The sequence below is a fragment of the Macrobrachium nipponense genome, chromosome 27, assembly GCF_015104395.2.
Source record: "Macrobrachium nipponense isolate FS-2020 chromosome 27, ASM1510439v2, whole genome shotgun sequence".
NCBI classification, from domain to species: domain Eukaryota; kingdom Metazoa; phylum Arthropoda; class Malacostraca; order Decapoda; family Palaemonidae; genus Macrobrachium; species Macrobrachium nipponense.
The window spans coordinates 27,364,891-27,387,067 of NC_087216.1; the positions used below are offsets into that span (position 1 = coordinate 27,364,891).

At 36.9% G+C, this 22,177-nt stretch overlaps 2 protein-coding genes across 6 annotated transcripts in view; one reads left to right on the plus strand and one right to left on the minus strand.

Moving 5' to 3' along the window:
• The window catches only part of LOC135200972 (TIP41-like protein), a 30,211-nt gene extending 26,861 nt beyond the window's left edge, over nt 1-3,350 (plus strand). For all 3 annotated transcript variants that reach the window (XR_010311411.1, XM_064229753.1, XM_064229752.1), the window contains one exon: nt 261-3,350. Coding sequence is in view for 2 of the 3 variants with exons in the window: in XM_064229753.1 (XP_064085823.1) it covers nt 261-356 (96 nt within the window). In the remaining variant the exon portion in view is untranslated. The remainder of the gene's footprint in view (nt 1-260) is intronic.
• LOC135200971 (uncharacterized) overlaps nt 1-22,177 on the minus strand; it is a 113,595-nt gene that overhangs the window by 1,058 nt on the left and 90,360 nt on the right. Inside the window, exons 4-10 of one of the 3 annotated variants that reach the window (XM_064229751.1) lie at nt 18,086-18,297; nt 15,558-15,687; nt 14,059-14,192; nt 11,127-11,355; nt 9,235-10,033; nt 5,345-5,489; nt 4,235-4,452 (exon numbers count right to left, since the gene is read on the minus strand). In XM_064229751.1, the coding sequence (XP_064085821.1) occupies nt 9,954-10,033; nt 11,127-11,355; nt 14,059-14,192; nt 15,558-15,687; nt 18,086-18,297 (785 nt within the window). In that variant the 3' untranslated portion in view covers nt 4,235-4,452; nt 5,345-5,489; nt 9,235-9,953. Of the gene's footprint in view, nt 1-3,238; nt 4,453-5,344; nt 5,490-8,790; nt 9,117-9,234; nt 10,034-11,126; nt 11,356-14,058; nt 14,193-15,557; nt 15,688-18,085; nt 18,298-22,177 lie in introns of those variants that run through there. The other 2 variants (XM_064229750.1, XR_010311410.1) reach the window with 2 other exon arrangements.

A 22,177-nucleotide genomic window follows, 5' to 3' on the forward strand; every position in this document is an offset into this window, starting at 1 on the left:
TATAATGTACACTATTTAAAAGATATCGAGTCATGTCAGCGTAGGAGGGGATTGACTGATTATTTTGTTTCTTTAAAACGGGTAAGGTCTCAAATATTGCATTACTATCTGTGCCTTAGGAGGGCTATAATCTGCTGAAGAGGATGTCACCCTAACCAGATCAACAAACAATTTTGATTAGTAGTAGTAAATTTTATTATGGTAATTCTTATCTAATAGGACCTTAATGCATGATAAGTAAAGCTATGTTTACTTTACAGATACCTCCACCCATTTACAAAAATCCTGATCAGGTGTGGCAACATCTACCCCTAGTTAGTGAAACAGTGGATAAATTGTCACCAGAAGACTTGTGAACATCTTCAGATCACCAGATTTCTTATAACAAGTTTAAGATACCATTCCATAGTAGAGGCTTTTTAACGTCACAAAGGGGTTGTATTTTCATTGGTTTTAAAATTGGACATAACTGAGTCCCAGTCTGTTTTATTTTTGTCAGACTCCTTGCATTAGCAAGATTATAGAAGCGTGTAAAAGTTATAGGGACATAATGTTGCTCAGGACATTTGGAGAACTATATATATATAAGAAGTTTGATTCAGAAAAGCAGGACATGACAAACGTCTTCAAAGAGCAAGAGAAGTGGAACTTTAAAATGAGGGAGGATGCATTTGTTATGAAATACTTTGTGTGACAAATTTGAATATAAAAGCCTTTTGTATGGCTTGTATGGGCCAAGGGAAGATGTAACAGAATTATATGCACTGTGGAATGAGTTGAGGGCATATGGTGTGATAGACAGTTTATCAAGAAATGCTTGAAGCTTAAATAAGAATATGTTGAGGGACAGTTGCTAAGAAGAGCTTGAAAGTCGAGGGACTTGTTTTATGTAAAAAATGATCCCAAAGTTGTGCATTAGTATGATAGATGTTTAAAAGCTGTAAGAACGATATTGTTACAGAAAAATGGAAGATTTAGGCGCAAGTTTAGTGGATAAGAGCCAGATGTGAATGAAATTTGGAGTAGCTGATATTCAACGGTACTGTTATTGCTGTTAGTTAAACAAGACCACCAAGCCACATTTTCAGAATACTTCACATAGAGGTAAATGGAAGGATTTTACCTTGATTGCAAGATGAAAATTTGAGCAAGTTGGAAACCTAGGTAAAGAAGACCATAAAGGTCACTAAGACAAATGTAGAAAGCCATTAAATTTAGATTTGAAGAGAGGCTGCAAAGAGCAGGCACACTGAAAGCAGTACCTCTGATAAGGTGGTTATGGATAGAGAGATACTGCACTGACTGAGAAAAAAAATTAGGCATTTGAGAGAAAATATTTAAAGTACATATTAAAACAAAAGTAGAGATACAAGTGAAGACATACCAGAAAATTATTTTTAAAAATGGAAAGTTTCACATTTAAGAACCTAGGGTGAAATGCCAATGATAAAAGTAGTGTGAAAGAAGAGATGAGTCAAGGAATTAGTGGCAGTGTTTATGGAATAAGGAATATGGAAAATATGATGTGTAATTATCATAAAGGTATGGTAAAATCTTTACTATATACCATAAAGGTGTTGTAAAATGGTTAACTGAAAAGAGGTATCCCAGTGTTCTGGGAATTGGTCATAAGTCTCGAACTTTAGGAAGTCTTGAATAAAAGTGGTGTTAGAATGACAGCTTCTTTAGAAGTGGAGATGAAGGTGAATTGTGCTACATATGTAAACTAGTCTGTAAGCTGCTGATAAAGCTTCTGTGTGGGGATATGAAAAGAAGAGAGGTTGTCAGATTTTTGTTTTGGGAGTTTGGCCTTGCTTGCATTTGCAGCAATTCCTCCTCATGGGAAATGATTTGTTAATGAAAAGGCCTTTTTTAGTCTATAGCTATCCATGAGGTGTAAATATTAGCCCCTTGCCAGTAACAGAATTGAACATCATAATTTGTTAACCTTTGATCAAAAAAATAATGTGATGATAAAATAGTGTAAATCAGAATTAAAAAAGAAATTCATGATATCTTGATGTCTATATGTATTCAAAAATGTCAGACAACTGAATATTTGATATGTATAACCTGATATGAAATGTGTGTGTATGTTCACGGAAGATAATAGTCCATTACTTTACAAAAGCTGTTATTGGTGACTAAAGTGAAGACCAAACCTGAAGCAAAACTTAGTAAGGGTGGTAGTTTCTGTGAGCATTATCATTGCCAATAGGGCAATACATCTCGAGCAACAAAGCCATTTGTAAGTCTTCCCAAACTTTTACTCTTGTCCTATTGCTAGATATTTCTGCTGATGAAAAATTTTGGAAGCAGATGATACTCCAGTAACACTTCCTCGAATTTAGGTACCACTAAACAACTGAGGCTTTTAGCTCTGACAGTATTCCTTGATATCAAAGTTGGAGACCTAAAAAAGGAAACCTTACTGTAAGTTTGCTTGGTCTCTTACTGGACCACTTTTAGACAGATTTTGGAACCTGGAGACCTAAGGTCTACAGTCACCTGCCTAAATATATATAACGAAATTGTTCACGTCAAGTGTGCAAGTTTCTGATATCAAACAAACAGAAGTCATATTTGCATTTAAACCCAAATAAAGTTGTCACTCATACAACGTTCATCTTAAACAGATGCTGCATTTGAAAAATTAACAAATTGAATTGCTTGTAACCTTTGTGGACATGGATATTCAACAAAAACTGTATTTTGCTGTTATTCTTTAGTAATAAGCTCCACACCTTCTGGATTGGTTGCTTAATATATGTGACTGTAAGAGAAATATAAGAATTTAATTACTGTAGGTGATACGTACATAGTACACCTTGTCACTTCCTAAGTCACTCACAAAAACTATCATTCTCACTACGTTGGGTCATTGGTTGTGTGCCTTCATCACCGATAAAAATATTTGATCGTACCATCTTTAGGGTACACAAAATTTATTGTTAAAATTCTATCTTATTGGCCATTTATGATCTGTCATGTTTCCATAAGGCAAGGGAATTTTTTTTGCAAAATATTACTTAGTATTTAATTTTGATTCTCTAATAAAGTTTTTGTAATTCTGATTCTCTAACAAAGTTTTGTTGTGAGCAAGTACAAAATCATAATCTGACTGTTAGCCGTTTCTTTTTTTTTTTATATATAGCCAGCACAATAATTGCCTTGTGAATTACATTTGTTATAACTTAAATGGTCACCAGATTTATTACTGTGACAAGAAAGCATATAATTTTATTTCATCCATATTATATTACTATCAAACACAAACTACTCCTTAAAATAAGTTACATTTTGTAAGTGCACCATTGTTAATATTAATTACAGTAGATTCCTTTTTGTGACACAGTGCTTTTCAATATGTACTGCAATAACAGAATTCTGACTTGGAATAGTCTTGGGACTGAAATTATTGATTGCTGTGATTTAACTTCATGTTGCTTGATTACAGTCAAGCTCAATGACATGTGATAATTTTTTACATTGGGCAGCCTAATGAATTTGTTTATAATGCAAGTATGTAACTTAGAAAGAAACTTAGAAAGATTAAATTACCTTAATGGAATCAAATAATTTTTTTTTCATTTCTCCTTACCAAATTGTGACTACTAAATACATCAAAGAAGCTACATATACTGTGTAGTACATTGTATATACAAGTTCATGCACCTGAACAAATACTAATTCTAGTTATTTTTATTAAAGTACAAAAGCTTTCCCATTTAACTGAAATTGCTCAACTAATCCATCAGCACTGTTGCTTTGCACAGGTTTGTTTAAGCTTTGCTTTGCATATTCACCAAATTCATTTGGATGGAAGTGAATTTCCTCCTATTGTTGTCTGTTGGTAAGAAATGGGTACAGAAACAGAATGGTAGATTCAAGATGTACAAGGTATATGTGAAGATCAGAGTCTTCAAGGTCTGACAAAAGGCCAGCAGAATGAGGCTAAAAGTCAGGTGGCAAGGGAAAGGATGCTTCTGGAAATAAACGACCATATTCTTACCATAGCTTTGGAAAAATAAAAGGAAATTTTCATGATAACAATGAGGGTGAAGAGATATGAAGGAGGAGATATATTCAAGGTGGGAATGGGGGAATTTAAAGAAAAAGGAAGAGAGGAGTGAAAATAATCTCTTAAGTACGTAAAGCAAATATGAACTTGGAGATGTTTGCATAACACAAGAACCAATAGAATACTGAACACACCATGCAAGATGCTACGTACTTTACCTCCATTCCTGCTTCCTTTCTCTCATCTTGCTGTTCAGTCTCTTAACCATTACATACCAGTGCAGTGTAGTGTTTCTCCCAGTTTCAGCTTTAGATCCTTGTAGTTCATCTCATTTATTTTCTGGACCTCTTTATCCTACAGTCCAAGTACTTGAACTCCCTCTTTTCACTATCTTGAGTGCTGAATGGCAGAAAATGCCCCAGAGTTGGGATCTGTAGACAAAAAATCATAAATGTAATTGGCAAATCTCTTGATAATGAGCTGGTCAGCATAGCCAGAATATGTACAAACTGATAACGGAAGGGGTGTATACAAACTAGAAAAAAGTATGACAATCATAACATATAAAGGAAAGGGAGGATACACTACAATGTAAGATTGCTTGCGCTTGCCGTAAAAATATTAGATAAGGCACAGAAAGAAAGGCAGAGAAAAACTTTGTAAATTGACAACTGTTTGTTTTGCTTCTTGTAGCCTCTACAATAAGGCAGGTAACTAAAACTGAAGTATCACACAAAGGAGCATATTGTGTTCCTTGCCTCGTAAAGGCATTTTATGGTAAGAAAAAATCAATATGTATACGTAAAGCATATTTGACTGGAAGTGACACAATGGGAAAAGCATGGTCAAGGAAGTCTGTTTGTGTTTGTATGGTGTTTTTATGTTGCATGGAACCAGTGGTTATTCAGCAACGGGATAAACGGCTTGACGTGACTTCCGAACCACGCCAAGAGTGAACTTCTATCACCAGAAATACACATCTCTAACCCCTAAGTGGAATGCCAAAGAATCGAACTCGCGGTGGCTCGCCAAGACCATACCAATCACATCACTGAGGCGCTATGGTCAAGGAAGTGGCTACCTAGGTAATATAGACAAGATAATAGGAATGAATTCTGCAACATACTAAATTCATTGTCAGATATTCTCAGGATTGCAAAATATAAATGGAAAAAGACATTCGATCCCCAAACTGTGTAAGAAGAACAAATAAGGGAGCAAGAGATTAACCTGTGATGAAAGGACATTGTCTGAATGCATAAAATATTTCTGTCTTCAGATGGAATGACATTTTAAAAAGACTTCAAACCAAATTTCACATACCTGGTAAAGGAATACTATATACCCAAACTCTTGAGCTGAAGAAATCACACACTAAAAGCTGCTTATTTCAGATATAATTAAAAGCAGATTCACCCCAAATTGGATGCTGATGAACTTTGAAAAACTCCCATGACAAACAGACCATCTGAAAAAAAAAATTACAGTCATTAATATTACTGGACAAACTTGAATTTTGTGACACATAAATCATTTTTTTTTTCACACAAACCCAACAGTCATGCATATGCGATTTGTCAAGGATCTCAAATTCCTCCAGACTTGACTGTATTTGCCCAAGACTACTATAGGCTAAAGGATATTTTCCTACTGAACAACTTGAGCCAAACATGCAACTAACCTTAAAAATACCAGGATATCTGCTAAATAAACTAAGAATAACTAGCTAATGCCATCAATTATCGATAAAAATTATGGCTATGGGTTAGATATAAAGCTTTTCATTACCTTAACAAATTTACTAAGGATTTAGTAAGGGTTTACTGGTGTTACCAAGACAACAATGATCGTCTACATAGTATTTACAGCAACAAGAAAATAATTTAGCAGATTTTACGTTAAATATCGGTTTCAATATTAAACTGATGGCTCATCTATACTCATAAGTAAAGAGCAAAATGTTACAGTAGCTAGATAAATCACAGCACCGAGAAATAACATAAGGCCATCAAACAATGTCTTTCTGATTTCAAGCAATCAGGAACTAATAGTGCCAGATGGTGACATTTAGGTAGTATTAGTATAAACTCACGCGTCATTTAACATTTCAAAACATTTTTTTAAATCCAATTTTTGAGGATCACACCATACACAAGATACAGTGTTTGTGAACTGCTGGAACTGGTTGAGCTGTTACACCAACCAATATCCATTTGCAAAGGTTATAGTCCATTTATTAATGTCATAATTTATTGTATAAAAAGATATAAGCATTTCAATCATAAACCATATACATTCTGGTAATGAATACATTCTCAAACTCCATTTGCAGAAGTGAGAGTCATGGGATGCCTTGTCCAGTAGAAACTATTGAAAATGAAAACTTGCACTTTAAATATAACCAAGTATAATCAACTGAAAAGGTACATCTTTCACGGCTCACGATACACATGATGAAATAATGCTTTGAGGACAGAGTTTCACAGATTGCAAGTTACAAAAAGTCATGATACATGCGTCCACATGGTAGTACGTAATTGTAACTAAGACCCCTAGGCTTACCCAGCCATGCAGTTAGTGTAACTGTGACCCCTAAGCCTACCCAACCAAAATCACCAGGGTATTAGATGCTCTGTGACTTTTGGTGGAATTTTTTGGGGTAATTCTTCAGAAGCAAGCCGCATCACCAGTTTCTAAAAGACAATTAACAATCCTTCATTTAATGGTGTTTTTTCAGTGAATCTCATCTTGTTTTCTTGAGGAAATGTTATTTTAACCCCTTTTTTCCACCCAACAAGCTTGGGGGCCCCCAGTTGGGAATCGGGGGTTTTGGGTAGGGAAATACCAGAGAGGAGTATTTTGCAGCAATAATAATAATTGGGAGCACCTACAGATTTGCGGGCCCACTCGACCGCCGACCGAAATCGGCGGAAGAACACGAAAACCAATATGGGGGCGATACCAAAACAACAACAAACAAAGTAGGTTGCGACTTCATATCTGCGACGATCGATTTGTGTGTGCTGTCACTAAGGCTGTGGCGGAACGGCGCTTCGCGCCTTATCCGCATATTCAAAGATTCTTGGCAAGCACGGCATTTACTGGCAAGAGGTAATGTTGCGCTGGCCACAGGGGTTACAGTAAGGCTACTTACCGTGGCGGATGGATTTGGGTGTCGCATCGCTTACGCCGACGTCCTTTCGTCACTACAGAGCGATCACACCTAAAGGCGTTCCTGTTGTAGTCGATCCGACAAATAGCTCCACAACACTCGCAGTTTTTTTGCTTTAGAATTAAATTATGTCTTTGAGCATACTCAATCACAACTTCTTTACCACCACTAGACAAATAATAAAATTCACCGTAACCCACATTGCACTGCAAACAATCGGTAGGAAATCGAAGGTCTCTGTCAAAATTAATGACAGAAGGGCCAGCCACTGCCTCTGCCATAGCTACAGGAAGACAAAATGCCGGGTTTTGCTTCATTATTCGAGTATTCAGTCAAACAAGGATACCAGTGGACACTGGACAGGTAACTTTACTACTCTGCTGAAATGCTAGTGAAACTTAGTTTTCGACTAAAGTCGTTCGTAATTGGTTATGAAACCCATTACGTCATAACGATGTCACACCTCTCAGCCAATAATGAGTAACTGGAACTGCTTTCTTTGTGTAAGAAAGTAAGTTAGAGGGCTCATTAAAAGTAAACATTACCATAGAGGAAACACCTCTCCCAACTTAGGAAAAATTTGAGGTAAAAACTTATCAAGCTCATTTAATTCCACCCCATTCAATCTCTCATATAATTACTATACTTTTTATATTGCTTTTCACATGCTCTTTCCATGTAGGTGATTATTTATTTTAATATCCAGTGCGGAGTGCTTCTGAAGAATTACCGATTTTGTAAAAAAAAAAAAAAAAAAAAAAAAAAAAAGTGAATAAAACTGAACGCTACTAGGTAGGTACCACAGCCTACTATTTCCCACCAATATCCAACTAGAAAATTTACTACCTTCTGTTCATGTTCATGTCTTTTGTTTTCATGAGACTTACCAACGTTTATTTAAATATTTTAACCTTCATTCCCTAGGGGCTGGTACTAAAACAGTGCCCATTTTGCAAGCAAGCTGATACCTAGCTAGTTACCAAAACAGATGGGTGCAGTAGTTAGGTAGTAGTCAGTTTCTGTTTTTACCGCAGTCCAATGATGGTAGGTAGGCAGTTAGGTTTTTGTCCGTATGGTGTTTTTACCATGGAACCAGTGGTTATTCAGCAACAGGACCAACATCTTTACGTGACTTACGAACCACGTCGAGAGTGAACTTCTAGGTATCACCAGAAATACACATCTCTAACTCCTCGATGGAATGCCCGATAATCGAACTCGCGGCCACCGATGTGGCAAGTCAAGAACATACTGATCACGCCACTGAGGTGCTTAGGTAGTCTGATAATAAGAAATATACCATAACTGTTAGCCTAACCTATCGGCGACCAGGAGTACCACTCGCTGTCATTTGGAGCGTTGCCCATCGCACCTCTCACTTCCTAGGCCTGTAGTCTAGGCTAGCCAATCTTAATTAATTGTGGTTGCAACAAAAACAAAAAATACACACACCATTACTAGGCTACAAAGGGTTGGAAGCGGAAAGCAATTACCTAGCCTAGTATAGTACTAGCCCTAATACCTAGCTATATAAGCTATTTGCAGGCCTAGAACTTGATATATCAGCAAAGGCCAGCCTAGGCCTTCTCATTTTCACCTTTTATTCGTAGCTTTGCCCAGAAGGCAAACGTTTCCTCTTCGAAAATAACCTAGGAGAAACTAATACTTATCATTTTGCTACCTTTCGTTGAGAGGGAGTAGACTTGACAGTTGAAGTTGCCGTTTTCTATGAGAAGTGTCGTTTCCTCTGTAACTGCTCCTCATATTCTCTACTTTTTTTTTTTTTTTTTTTTTTACAAAATCTTCCTTTTTTTATTTTCTCCCATTTAATATTTAAATTTCTTCGTGTGTGTGTGTGTGTGAGTGTGTGTGTGTATGTGTAAAGAGAACTCCGTACGCTCGTCTACATGCACACATTCAACATTGACTACTAAACATGGGAGCAGATTCGACATTTGATGTTCTTTCGCAATTTTTGAAAATATTTTTTTTTTTTCCATTCAAGGGTATTAAAAAGAACTTCGTATACAAATTTACTTACATTCACATTCAATTCTAATGTACATGTCATCAGATATCAATACAAAAGACAGTAAGATCGTAAATACTAATCAAAAGACTTGACCATGTTCGGTTTTTAGTACTAAGTAGTACTCCACTCCATAGCTCCTTATTTATCACATGACCTCCCACAATTACTCGTAACTGTTTACTTCTAAAACAGGCAAATTATTATTTCCTGTAAAAAAACACATCATAGTTAAAAGTTTTACTTCTTTGTGAGTAGCATGTTATAGCACACAAGTCCAATTTTTTATATATACCTTAATATTTCCACATCTTAATGTGAATGGAACAACCCTTAGGAGGTCAGTGTTATTTTCAAAAGATTCATTTAAAGTCGATTTTGCAACAACTAATTATTTTATGTATCCAGGGACCCACTAAACAATTTGCTGATATTGTTCATAAGATATAATAGACCTATGATTTCAAGCCACTTGATGTTTTTTTTAAGTTGAGTATTTTTCCTAAAAGTTTATACTATACCACTCAAACCTGGTGTTACATCATCATTAACATGCCATGACCTAAGAAAGTATGGTCTAAAAAAAATCCTATTAGGTCTAAGTAAAAAATCATATTAGTTCTAAGTAATGACAAGTTTCAAACTTTATAAAACACGTCGGGATGTAGATGTGGCGTTCCACTGGAAAATGATATAATGTCCAGGAATTGGTAATATAATCTTCCTCACTCTCATGTTCCTAGGATGCTTAATATTATCGTCACTCCTAGAACAATGGTCTCCACAGACTGGACGCTCCTGCTGCTGCTGCCTGCAAGATAAAGACGAGATGTTACTTTCGTTACATTAACAGTTTTAGTACTTTTAATATCCATTTATTTCACAGAATTGTTTGTTTGTTTGGTGATTTACGTTGCACGGAACCAGTGGTTATTCAGCAACGGGACCAACGACTTTACGTGACTTCCGAACCACATCGAGAGTGAACTTCTATCACCAGAATTACATATCTCTCATTCACAGAATTGTGTAGAATTTGGAAGTGTGATGGGTGCCTGTGTTGCTTGTACTTTTGTTTACAATTAATTTGAAATAGGTGTGTAGACAGGATGGGTATTTCGTGTTTTTTGGCGGATCTCTACAGTTCTCTGACAGATTTTTACGCAAATATATTCATAACCTTTTCATTGAATTTTTCCTTCGTAATTCCTTTTAATGATACGGCGTCAATAACGTCGTTGAGACACCAGTAAGAACTAACAAATCAATCAATCACTGGTTATATTAACGTATTTGTCATATTTGTTACATTCATGTCCTTAAGTTGTATTTAGCGTCAGAGAGCAAGCTGGTATTGTAGAAGACAAGAAGTAGGATCATAATACAGATGACATATGCATTTTCAGTTCTATACGTATATATATATATATATATATATATATATATATATATATATATGTGTGTGTGTGTGTGTGTGTGTGTGTGTGTGGTGTGTGTGTGTGTGTGTGTGTGTGTGTGTGTGTGTGTGTGTCAGGCATTGTTCAGTTTACAAGTTTGAAACCTTTGTTCCTGTGTTGAGAATTTACAAAGAATGAAGGGAAAGAATAATAAAGAATTTATTTTGGTGTATGAAAAAGCTACTTACAACTCGTAAACTGTTCATAATGTTAGCTGACAGTAAGAAACCTGAATTGAACCCAATAAAAGTGATGAACAGGTACACATGAATCAATAAATCATGAAATTTAGGCTACAAAGCCAAACACTGGGGTACTTTTAACCAATCCGGCCCTTAGGGTCATTGAAAGGAGATAGTTGGAGTGGTTAGACAGAAAGTAAACTATAGTCTCATGAGTCTATACTGTTGAACCAGATCAATTCTCAAAAGTCTGAAGGACACTGACCACCTGTAGAAGCCCCTTCTCTAGGGGAGCTCTCCACGTTCCGGGGACCGGTGATGAGGACTTCCGTAGACATGCTGTAGAAGTGCAAGATGGAGGCGGTGCATCGCAGGAGGAGACCTCCGTGCTGGAAGTGCTGAGTCGTCAGCCACATCTGAAGACCTGACCAAGACGACTCGCGACCGACCGTGTCTGTGTCTCCAGGGTAGATTATGACGGTTTCCCTAGACGCCTGGAATGAAGGGAAAACAGTAAAAATCACAGTTTAGTGTGTAGAGGTTGTAGGTGTTGATATAATTGCGGTTTTGAATAATCTGGTTTGTTTGTTTGTACATTGGTGCTTTTACATTGCATGGAACCAGTGGTTATTCAGCAACGGGACCAACGGTTTTGCTTGACTTCCGAACCACGTCGAGAGTGAACTTCTAACACCAGAAATACATATCTCTGACCCCTCACTGGAATGATCGAGAATCGAACTCGCGACCACCGAGGTGGCAGGCAAAGACCATACCAACCACGCCATTGAGGCACTTTGAATAATCTGGTGGACCAGGCATGGTTTACAACCTGGGGTTGTGTTCAGATAAGCAACTGGATATGTGACCCTCTTTAGGATATATTAAGATATTTTTTTATCTTGATTATTATGTGTGTATGTTTATGTGAACATTATTCTTGATTTTTAAGTTGGTGTATGTGTGTATAACCATTCACCTTGATTTTAAAGAGTTGTATGTATGTATGTATGTATGTATGTATGTATGTATGTATGTATGTATGTGCATGTGGTGGATAGTTTTATATATATATATATATATATATATATATATATATATATATATATATAATATATATATATATTTTACCCTGGTTTTAACGCCACGACAGTCGATTACCTACCAGGTACTAGATTTACTCTCATTCCAGCCCACTCAAGAATCGAACCCACGGCCACTTTCTGTAGGGTGTGTAAATAATCCCATTCTGTTCATCAATTAAGATTATGGGATGAGGCTGCAAGCCCCATAGCCCTACTTCTCAAATAACTTATAGGTAGTTTATTTGTTAACGGGACATCTGTCTTTCCTAATCGGTGACCCGTCCAAGCACTGAACAGACCTAACGTTGGTGATCTTCGCTGAAAGAATGACCAGCGGTATAGCTAAGATATTATTGGCATTTGAGAATGATGAATTGAAATGAACGAGATGAGGGAAAACTGAAGAGAGAGAGAGAGAGAGAGAGAGAGAGAGTTGGAAGCGCTCATTATTTCAATTCTTTTCTAGAAAATTTTCAAATGAGCGTCGCAATTAAGGAGTGCAATGCAGCAGGTGCTTCCAAGCAAGTTTCACACTTTTCTATTACTCTCTCTCTCTCTTCTCAGTGCGATTGGGCCTGAGATGACGTCCACAGTGTGGCCGGCAGATATTTGCAGAGAGAGAGAGAGAGAGAGAGAGAGAGTCGTGTCACTCAGCCAGAATAATTTGCCTGAATATTCAAGTATTTGTAACATAATTATTATTCGTAAATACTAGTACTGAATTCTATAAACAAAAACTAATTAATTTGCATGTGTAATTGTGATGTTACTCGTGATAACAGAGCAATACAAGAAATATTACACGCAGAAACGAAAGGTGTTCGTCAGCTTTAATTAGGCGAGTGACCAATGAACCCTAAATCACGAAGTCTAAGGCGATTTTGGCATCGAAGATTGGTACAGGAAATCCGGTTAATAGGCTCAAATAATCTACCTGCACTCCACCCCAATTTTCAAAAGGATAAAAGGATTACTATTTAATCTTCCAGTTTAAAGAGAAAGGTTCCTCTTTCATGTACAAATATATATATATATAAAAAAAGACTAACGTCCCCAGAACGCCACAGTGATAACCTTCTATCAAAGGCCATTTCTTTCATAAGATTCTTTTTTTATGAAAAACTAACCCTACAGGACATTAGAGAGATCTTTTATCACATCACCAATCAATGTTTCATTAAGCAAATGGAGGCTAAATATTGATTAATAATGATTAGATGAAATGAAGACTGTGTTTATATGTATTTTCACTTCCTGTATAGCTCGTGCACGAGCTTCGTTCTTGTATTAAACAAATTATTAGTCTCCCTTAAGTACTAGAAAACAGACAAGAGATGAAACAGTTCAGTGAAAGGCAAATATTAGACCTAGCTATTAGGCCTAAACTTTTTAATCAAATTACATAACCCCAGGCCTACAGTGAAGCTACTTACGTTTTCCTGAGCAATCGAAAAAAAGTGCCCCATTTGGGTATTTCTAAAACGATTAAACTATAATTGAATTTAATTTGAAATTGGATGGTATGTCAATATTTACCCTAGAAATTTAAAACTTTTCATATTTACTGTAAACCATCATCTATCAGGTAAGAAATCTAGAATTATCGGCGTAAAAACAAATGTGTTTGGTTTTATCAGTCTTAAATATAAATATTCTTTATCTGTCAATAACTGTAAGCATATTATTTTCATGTCGCAATTTGAAACATTTTTATTATCACTTCTGAGTATCAAGATCTTCGATAAAAAATTTATCTATTTTTGTCTGTCTACATCATTCATTCGGTTGTCTCTCTATCAGCCAGGCATTCTCCCTTAAAGCCTATGTATGTATGTATGTGTATATATATGTGTTATCTTAAATGCCACTATATAAGAACATGCAAGGGGCAGAAGCACGATCCCAAGTACTTTCGTGTTTATGATCACATCTTCAGGCACTGTATGTGTGGGTCAGCTGGTAGCACCCTTGCATTTTCATTTAAGAGACTTGGGTTTGGTCCTCATGTGACGTGAACCAGAAATTAATACGTATGCATTTACAGGCTTATATACACAGGTTTGTATCAACCAGCAGACTTACTGTGCATCCCACGGCCTGACCTGAACTGACCTTTTGACCGTTGATGTTCCAGGTCAACGTCGCGGGAGGGTACGAGGGGGGGCAGGAGCAGTTCAGCAGGAGAAGGTCACCCACTTCGTAGTTCCCCCTTCGTCCTAGGATGGTCGGTCCCCTGGCGGGGATGTCTGTTGAAAAAAGGAAGGAGATTAAGAAATCAGACGTTTAAAGATAGGTAAACTTGTTATAGTTATCAATCTTTGCAGGATTTCAGCATTTGTTCTAGTATTTTGCTATACAACTGTTATAGCTTTATGTTAAGACTAAAGATAATGAGGCAAGTTACATAAGACAAAAGATGAGGTAAGTTACATATCACAACTGTAGTTAAGTTCTGAGACGTAATATATATGTATGTAGTTAAATGTACATAACATAACATCTGGGACGCTGAATTCATATACAACTTTCGAGCCAAAATCAAACAGTAGGAGAAATCCACCTTGAGAGAGAGAGAGAGAGAGAGAGAGAGAGAGAGAGAGAGAGAGAGAGAGACCTGTTAAGACCTGTAGCTGACGTCTCTAGCCCAGAACTTTCTTGTTTGTTGGCCTAAGGCGAAGGCGTATTCGTCTGCAGGATTGTACGGTGGGTTCTACTACGTCTGTGTTCACGCTTAATTGATTCAGGAGACCTCCCCCTCCACCCCCGGTCCCCCCTTCCCCCACTAGTCTCAGAGGAGAAGAAGAAGAGAAGAAGAAGACGCTGCAGGGGCTTATCAAAGTGATATTTGTTGTGAGTAGTCGTAATGAAACGATAATCTATACGTGTAGTTTTTGCATGGGATCTTCCGAAACTTGGTATACACAACAAATGGTCTTTTGGTTAAATGTAAATGTCTCTCTCTCTCTCTCTCTCTCTCTCTCTCTCTCTCTCTCTCTCTCTCTCTAAGAATGCCTTTTTATCCTACTCTCTATCTTGTGTACGAAATCTCAGTACAACTGGAACTAGGTCCTGTTGAAATGGCGAACCAGTTTTTGGCAGTCAAGGCTGGACAATCTCTCCTCCCCCCCCTCTTCTCTCTCTCTCTCGCTCTCTCTCTCTTCTTCTCCTCTCTCTCCTCCTCTCTCCACAAGCAAGTGTAAACAACTCCTACCACTCCCCCCCCTCTCTTCTCCGGGTCTCTCTCTTCCAACAAGAAGTTGTAAACAACAACAACGTGGAAGAGTTTAAAAGAAAGCTAGACAAAATCATTAGGACACCGTGAATGAACATTAAATCCTGCTCCTAGAGATAAGTGAGAACACGATGTCTCCTCTTAGGATGGACTAAAAAGTCTTTGAGGCATCCTAATCCTTGTAACTTGTTGTAACTCTCTCTGTCTCTCAAACTCAGTAGTGTTGTCATTTTCATAAGCCTCCATAGTTTCTGTCTGATACTTACACCTGATGCACAATACTTCTAGTCTGCTATCATGAATTGAGGTTACCTGAACATAGCATGTAATAGACTCAACTCTGGAAGAAAATAATGAAGAATGCTAAATCTCTTCTCACCAATAACCGTCATGTTCGCCTCCATCGTGTCCTGCTCAAAAGTTTCGGACAAAATCTCGCATCGGAGTTTTCCTGAAGCCCTGTGATCCACTCGGGACAAGAGGACCTCATGTAGCGTCGAGAGAGTTTCCTGAAAAAAAAAAAAATGCAAACATGAGTCCTCGAGGACTCGAGACTGATGAAGAGTCGAAGTCAGAGTGAACGACGAAAACGTTACCTGGGGTAACGTAGCCATTGATCATCGTGAATAAGTAAACAAGAAATGTTGATTAACTGGGGTAACGTAGTCACTGGTTCATCGTGAATAAGTAAACAGAAAGGTCTATTATATACCTGGGGTAACATAGTCATCGTGAATAAGTAAACAGAAGGTTGAAATGGATTGGTAAATTCTTCCTGTAATGTAGAATCATTTTTATTAGAAAAATGGGAGAGGAGGCTACAATCGATACGTAAAACCTTCTTGTAACTGAAAAGGCCGAATCTTCCTTAATGTGAAACCATTTTCATGATAAGTAACTGGAGAGGAGAGTCAAATTAACAGAAATAACCTTCCTAAAATCAAGTAATCATCATAAACCACAAAAAACTAAATATGATATTCTAATCTGCACGCAAAATCTTCAATACCTATGTAAATGCTGTCAACTGTAGATTACTGGTTCACTGACTCTGCTATGGGCCTATAACAGGCACTAAATATCAGAGAATACTGAGAACGACCTCAGAAGCTAAGTACTAATTTCATTGCAGTTGTAGCGTATGATCTAGTGACAGGTGAGGTACCAGGTGTTTGTTATCAAGGAATAAGAGATGTCACACTATATGAGTGAAAAGTGAAATGTTCTTCAGTAAAATTTAAATGGGAATCCATTCAATAATACCTTACTAACCATTAGGCTAATTCATGACATAATCTAAAATATATTAGTTATTACACATACAGCAAAGATGATTATTATAATAATACGTTAGTCGCCTTATTGATTATTAAGAACTTAGTATCTCGAGATTTACTCAACATTTTAATAATAAAATTCAAATAAGCAATTCATGACATAAACTAGAATATATCACTCATTACGCGTACCACATACCACAAAGACTCGCATATTTACGTCAGTAGTTTGACATATCAGTAAAGAATTAATACCTCCAGATTTATTTGATATCTCACCAATTCAATTCAAACGATCAATTCATGACATAAACTTAATATATTACTAGTTACACATACGACAAAGACAATTATTATATAGATTTACGTCAGTGGTCTTAATATATCAATAAAGAATTAATATTTATTGGAAATTAAACAACTCTCTCTCTCTCTCTCTCTCTCTCTCTCTCTCTCTCTCTCTCTCTCCTCTCTCTCTCTCTCTCTCTCTCTGAAGAAGCGGCAGGCGGAGAAGGTCTGCCTCGATATTATTATTCCGCCTTCATTAAAATGCAATGAATTTTTTACTCCTCCTTTTTATTGAATATTGATTCCTCCCAGTTTATCGAAGACCATTAAATATATATATATATATATATATATATATATTATATATATATATATCTATTATATATATATTATATGTATATATATACATAGTTTAGTTTGAGACCTACAAAGTTAGAATACAATTTAATGAAGGAATTTGACTCGATAAAAAATAGTGGCTTAAATTTACGAAGGGCCTCGACATACATAAATTTATGCGTTTGAAGGTACAAGAGCATGATTAAATAAATAAAAGCTAAAATTAAAAAAATAAACAAATAAATAAATAAATAAATAAATAAATAAATAAATAGATATTAGACAAAGAAAAAATAAATAAATAATTAATACATCATTAAATAAATACTAAACTACATAAATAAAGACAGAGAGATAAATAAACGAATAGATATACAAGCAAAGAAATAAATAAATAAATAGACAGACAAATAAATAAATAAATAGAGAGAAAGGTAAATAAATAAGCAGAGAGACAGACGAATAAGTAAATCAATTAAAAGACAGACAAGACAAATATACAAATAAATGGACAGATAAATGAGCCAATAAATAGACAGACCTGTAAATAAATAAATAAATAAATAAGGACTGACAAAGAAATAAACAGAAAGTTGAATAGATAAGTAAATAAATAAACATATAAATAAAGAGAAAGACAAACAAATAAACAGGGGGGATAAATACATAAATGAATAAATAAATAGATAAAGAGGAAGAAACACAATTAATAAGGGGGATGAATACATAAATGAGTAAATAAATAAATAAATAAATAAATAAATAAGTAGATAAAGAGAAAGACAAACAATTAATAAGGGGGATGAATACATAAATAAATAAATAAATGAATAAATAGATAAAGAGAAAGATAAACATATAAACAGGAGAATAAATACATAAATAAATAAGGAAATAGATAGATAAATAGATAAAGACAAACAATTAATAAGGGGGATGAATACATAAATGAATAAATAAACAACAACAACAAAAAACAACAACAAACAAAGCCAGCACTAACATCCACCGTGATCCCAGGAGTCTCGTAGACAGACTTGGCCTTGAGGTTCCTGGGGACGTAGTTGAAGAACATCTTGTCGTCCTTCCACCAGGTCAAGGAGTAGAGGTCGTCCTCCAGGAGGTCGAAGGAGCAGGTCAGGTGAACCTTGTCACCGCTGAGGACCGTCCGCGGGACGCCTATGCTCGTGATCCGCAGGCAGCTAGCTGACCCATCTGAGGCAGGGAAGGTGAAGGGAAGGAAAGGTGCTCTTGTTAGTCTCTCTCTCTCTCTCTCTCTCTCTCTCTCTCTCTCATCTCTCTCTCTCGTCATCTCTCTCTCTCTCTTGCTCAAAAGGTGGTGTCTCTCTACATCCTTCTCTCTACTCTCTCTCTCTCTCTCTATATATATTATTATATTATATATATATAATATATATATATATATATAATAATATATATATATATATATATAATAAATCTTTCAAAAAAAAAAAGCAGGGTTGTGGCAAGTGAATCGTTAAATCTCAGCTTTCTCTGCTTAGTGACAGGAGGGCTTAAGAGACAATCACTTGATTCCTCGGAAGAATGCTTGAAATGAAAGAAACAGTTCAGGAATCGCAATGACTATGCGGTATGGGCTTGTCGACCCCTTCAGGAGGTCACATGACTGGGCACGGCACTCGGTTGCTATGCCGTTCCAAAAGGTGTGACCGTATATGTGTGTGTTCGTGCGTGTAATGTATGGGGCCCAATAGTCCGAGGTCCTAGAGAAGGTGACACTCTCTGATTATCGGTGTGGGGGTATAGAACACTTTTGGAGGAGGACTCGAGGGCGCACCCATCGCAAAGGATGGGTTCATGGCATTATACAAGAGAATGGGTTTTCTAAAAAGACTTGACTATTTAAATGCATAACTAATCAGAGTGTGAGATTTAAAGGATAGTTACTTGATCTAATTCAGGAGAGTAGAATGACAGTTTACGGTCTTTTGAGGGTCAGACTTAGTTCTTTTATACGCCATTTTTATCCATTTTGTTCCATATCATGTTTAGCTAGTTTGGGAAATAAAAAGTATATCTTTGTATCTATGAGGATTCATTAGCCACGCTTGTATTTTTAGCTTGATTCCGTTTGCAGAAGGATAACCAGCAATGAGAGGTAAGAGTATTGCCTGTTTGTCTATTTTATTTAAACTAGTGTCGTATGGTCGTATAGACTCGGCAAGAGGTGGTGGCAGCGGGTAAAAATCTTTTTATAGGCCGTAGGTACGCTTCCGAAGAGACTAGAGCTGGATTAGGCATATTTTTTTGGGGGAAAAGGGTTGTAATTATGTCACAGGCAACTCAGGTTATTGCTGAGTTAAGGGTCTCAGCACTCTCAGGGTTCGGGGTTGTCTCTCTCTACACCAGAGCCAGTGTCTTTAGGCAACACTTTGTGTGAACTTGTGTTTCGGAGTTTCGGAAAATTAAAGTGTAATTTTTGGCATATTAAAGTGTTTATTGGGTGTGGCGAATAAGTTGCGCGCAATTGCAATGGGTATACAAGTTTGGGCTCCAGTCATATGAAGATGTGAGTGTAATTTCATTGTTTCCTTTCTTTTTTTTCTTTTTATTGGTGATTAATTTGCTCAAAAGTCTGTTTTTATTTTTGATGTCCCTTGAGATTCGGCAGACATTGGTGGTTTTTGTGGCAACATAAGCGGGGATATTTGAGGATTGTGAGTTACGCGAGTTACGCCCTTTTGGAGAGAGAGAGAGAGAGAGAGAGAGAGAGTCAGGTGGTGAGTGTCTGAGAGAGAGAGAGAGAGAGAGAGAGAGAGAGAGAGAGAGAGAGAGAGAGAGGCAAGCAGGCGGATGGTTTGCTGAACAAAGCGGTTTTTCTCTCGAACTTTTTTTTGTTGTCTTCTCCCTGTTTTTTTTTGTTTTTTTTTGTTCCCAGCACAACCTTGTATTTAATATTAAGAGCTGTTCATATGGTGATTTACTGAGTGCGGTACATTTTTTTCTTTATCTTTTATTGGGTGATGTTTGGTATTAATTTTTTTGGACTGGGATTTTTGTGTGTATAAATACATTAATGTTATTGAGGTTGGGGAAGGTCATAAAGTACAAGAGCTTTTGTAAAGAGAGCAAAATGGCTGACGCAGGTGGTACGCAGACTCTGCTTCATCGCATTACGAATGTTAGTGAGTGAGTCCATTTCGTGGAGAGGTGGATGGGGTTCTTTCACAGCCAGTACAAATTTTTATTGAAGGTGTAAATAATTATTTAAGTGCAAAAGGGATAACAGACGATGTAGAGGAATTCAGAGAGGCGAAAGCTTTGTTAGATTTCAATAAGGGTGATCTTTCCTACTGTTGCAGGAGTTTTCAATATGCAAAATGTCAGACATGGGCTGATTTGCAAGCATTTTTAAGAGTAGCTTATGGCTCAAAAGAACACGGGGATATGGTGAGAGATCTAAGAGGATTATATAAAATACAGAAGGGCACAACTAGCCTCATCGAGCATAACTCAAAACTTTTTGACTTACCCGGAGACCCGGAGAATGGATAGAAAAATTGAAAACCTCTAAGTGGGTTAAAGGGGGTAGTGTCTCAATTGACAATTTACATAAACTGATCCATTTTGCGATGCTGTTGCACGACGTACCGGATGCAATAGTGGATAGTTTTGATAAAAAGATTTAACCTATAGCAAGAAGCTAAGAGGGATTATTAGCTCGGCATCAGTGAACAGTGTATCAAACACTGGTGTTACATGGTTAGAATTATTGAACTGTAATGATACAGTTAGGAAATACCAAAGGAATACATATGTATTGGATCTCCAAGATTGGAGTAGTGACAGTGACTCAGTGGCTATCGTATAAGGGAAATCTGAGTTTTCAGAGGCAGAAATGCAATCAAGGAAACGAATATTTAGAGAACATCTGGCTAATGCGGATTATAGTGAGCATGTTGAAGTGGTAAGCGAGCTCTTGGCAGAATTTGGGGATAAAGTAGCTTTACAAGGTGATAAACTGGGATTGACTAATGTGCTAGAACATAAGGTAAGCTTAGAGAATGGCACAAAACCTATTTGTATTCCTGCATACCACATACCTTTCAAAATCAGAGAACAGGCAGAGAAAGAGGTCAATAAATGGGAAGAAGAAGGAATCATTAGGCCTAGTGTGTCTCCATACAACTTTCCCTTGTTAGCAGTGCCTAAGAAGGACGGTTCTGTCCGCGTATGCGTCGATTTTAGTTGTTTAAATGAAAAGACAATCCCTGACCGTTATCCAGTCGCGTGCATACCAGATGTTTTTGTAGAAATCGGGGGGCAAAATATTTATAGCTCAATTGAATTAGCGCAGGGTTTTCTGCAGGTCCCTCTTAGTGAGAGTAGTAAGGAATATACAGCTTTTTCAGTGCCCAAGCGACACTATGAATTTACGCGAATGCCGTTCGGTTTATAAGGCAGTCCGATGACTTTTACCGGTTGGTAAATACAGTTTTGCACGGGTTATTGGGTAAAAATGTTTTTGTATATATGGATGATATTTTAGTCGCAACAGACACGATCGTGCAACACTTGGAAGTGCTTACAGAAGTACTTAGGAGGCTTAGATTAGCAGGGTTGAAAATTAAGCTAGCTAAGTGTTCATTCTTGAAAAAGCAAATCACATATCTAGGCCATGTCATATGCAAGGAAGGGGTTAGAGTAAATGACGATAAAGTCAAAGCAATAGCGAATTTTCGCACCCCGAGATCAAAGAAAGAAATTAAGTCATTCTTGGGGATCGCCGGTTTCTTCCGGAGGTTTGTGAAAGGGTTTTCTAACATAGCAGCTCCCCTAACAGATATAATGCGGGAAGATGTTCAATTTCAATGGGGGAAACCCCAGTCTGAGAGTTTTCAAAAGCTTAAGGACGCGTTAATGAATAACCCCCGTTCTGAAGTTTCCAGATTTCGGCAAACCATTCACATTAGTGACTGATGCCAGTCAGGAGGGTATAGAAGCTTGCCTTATGCAAAAGTTTGTTGGGAAATTCATTCCTATAGCCTTTTATAGCAGGAAGTTCAGGACAAATGGCAGCAATGAGAGATCAACAGCTACCATAGATAAAGAA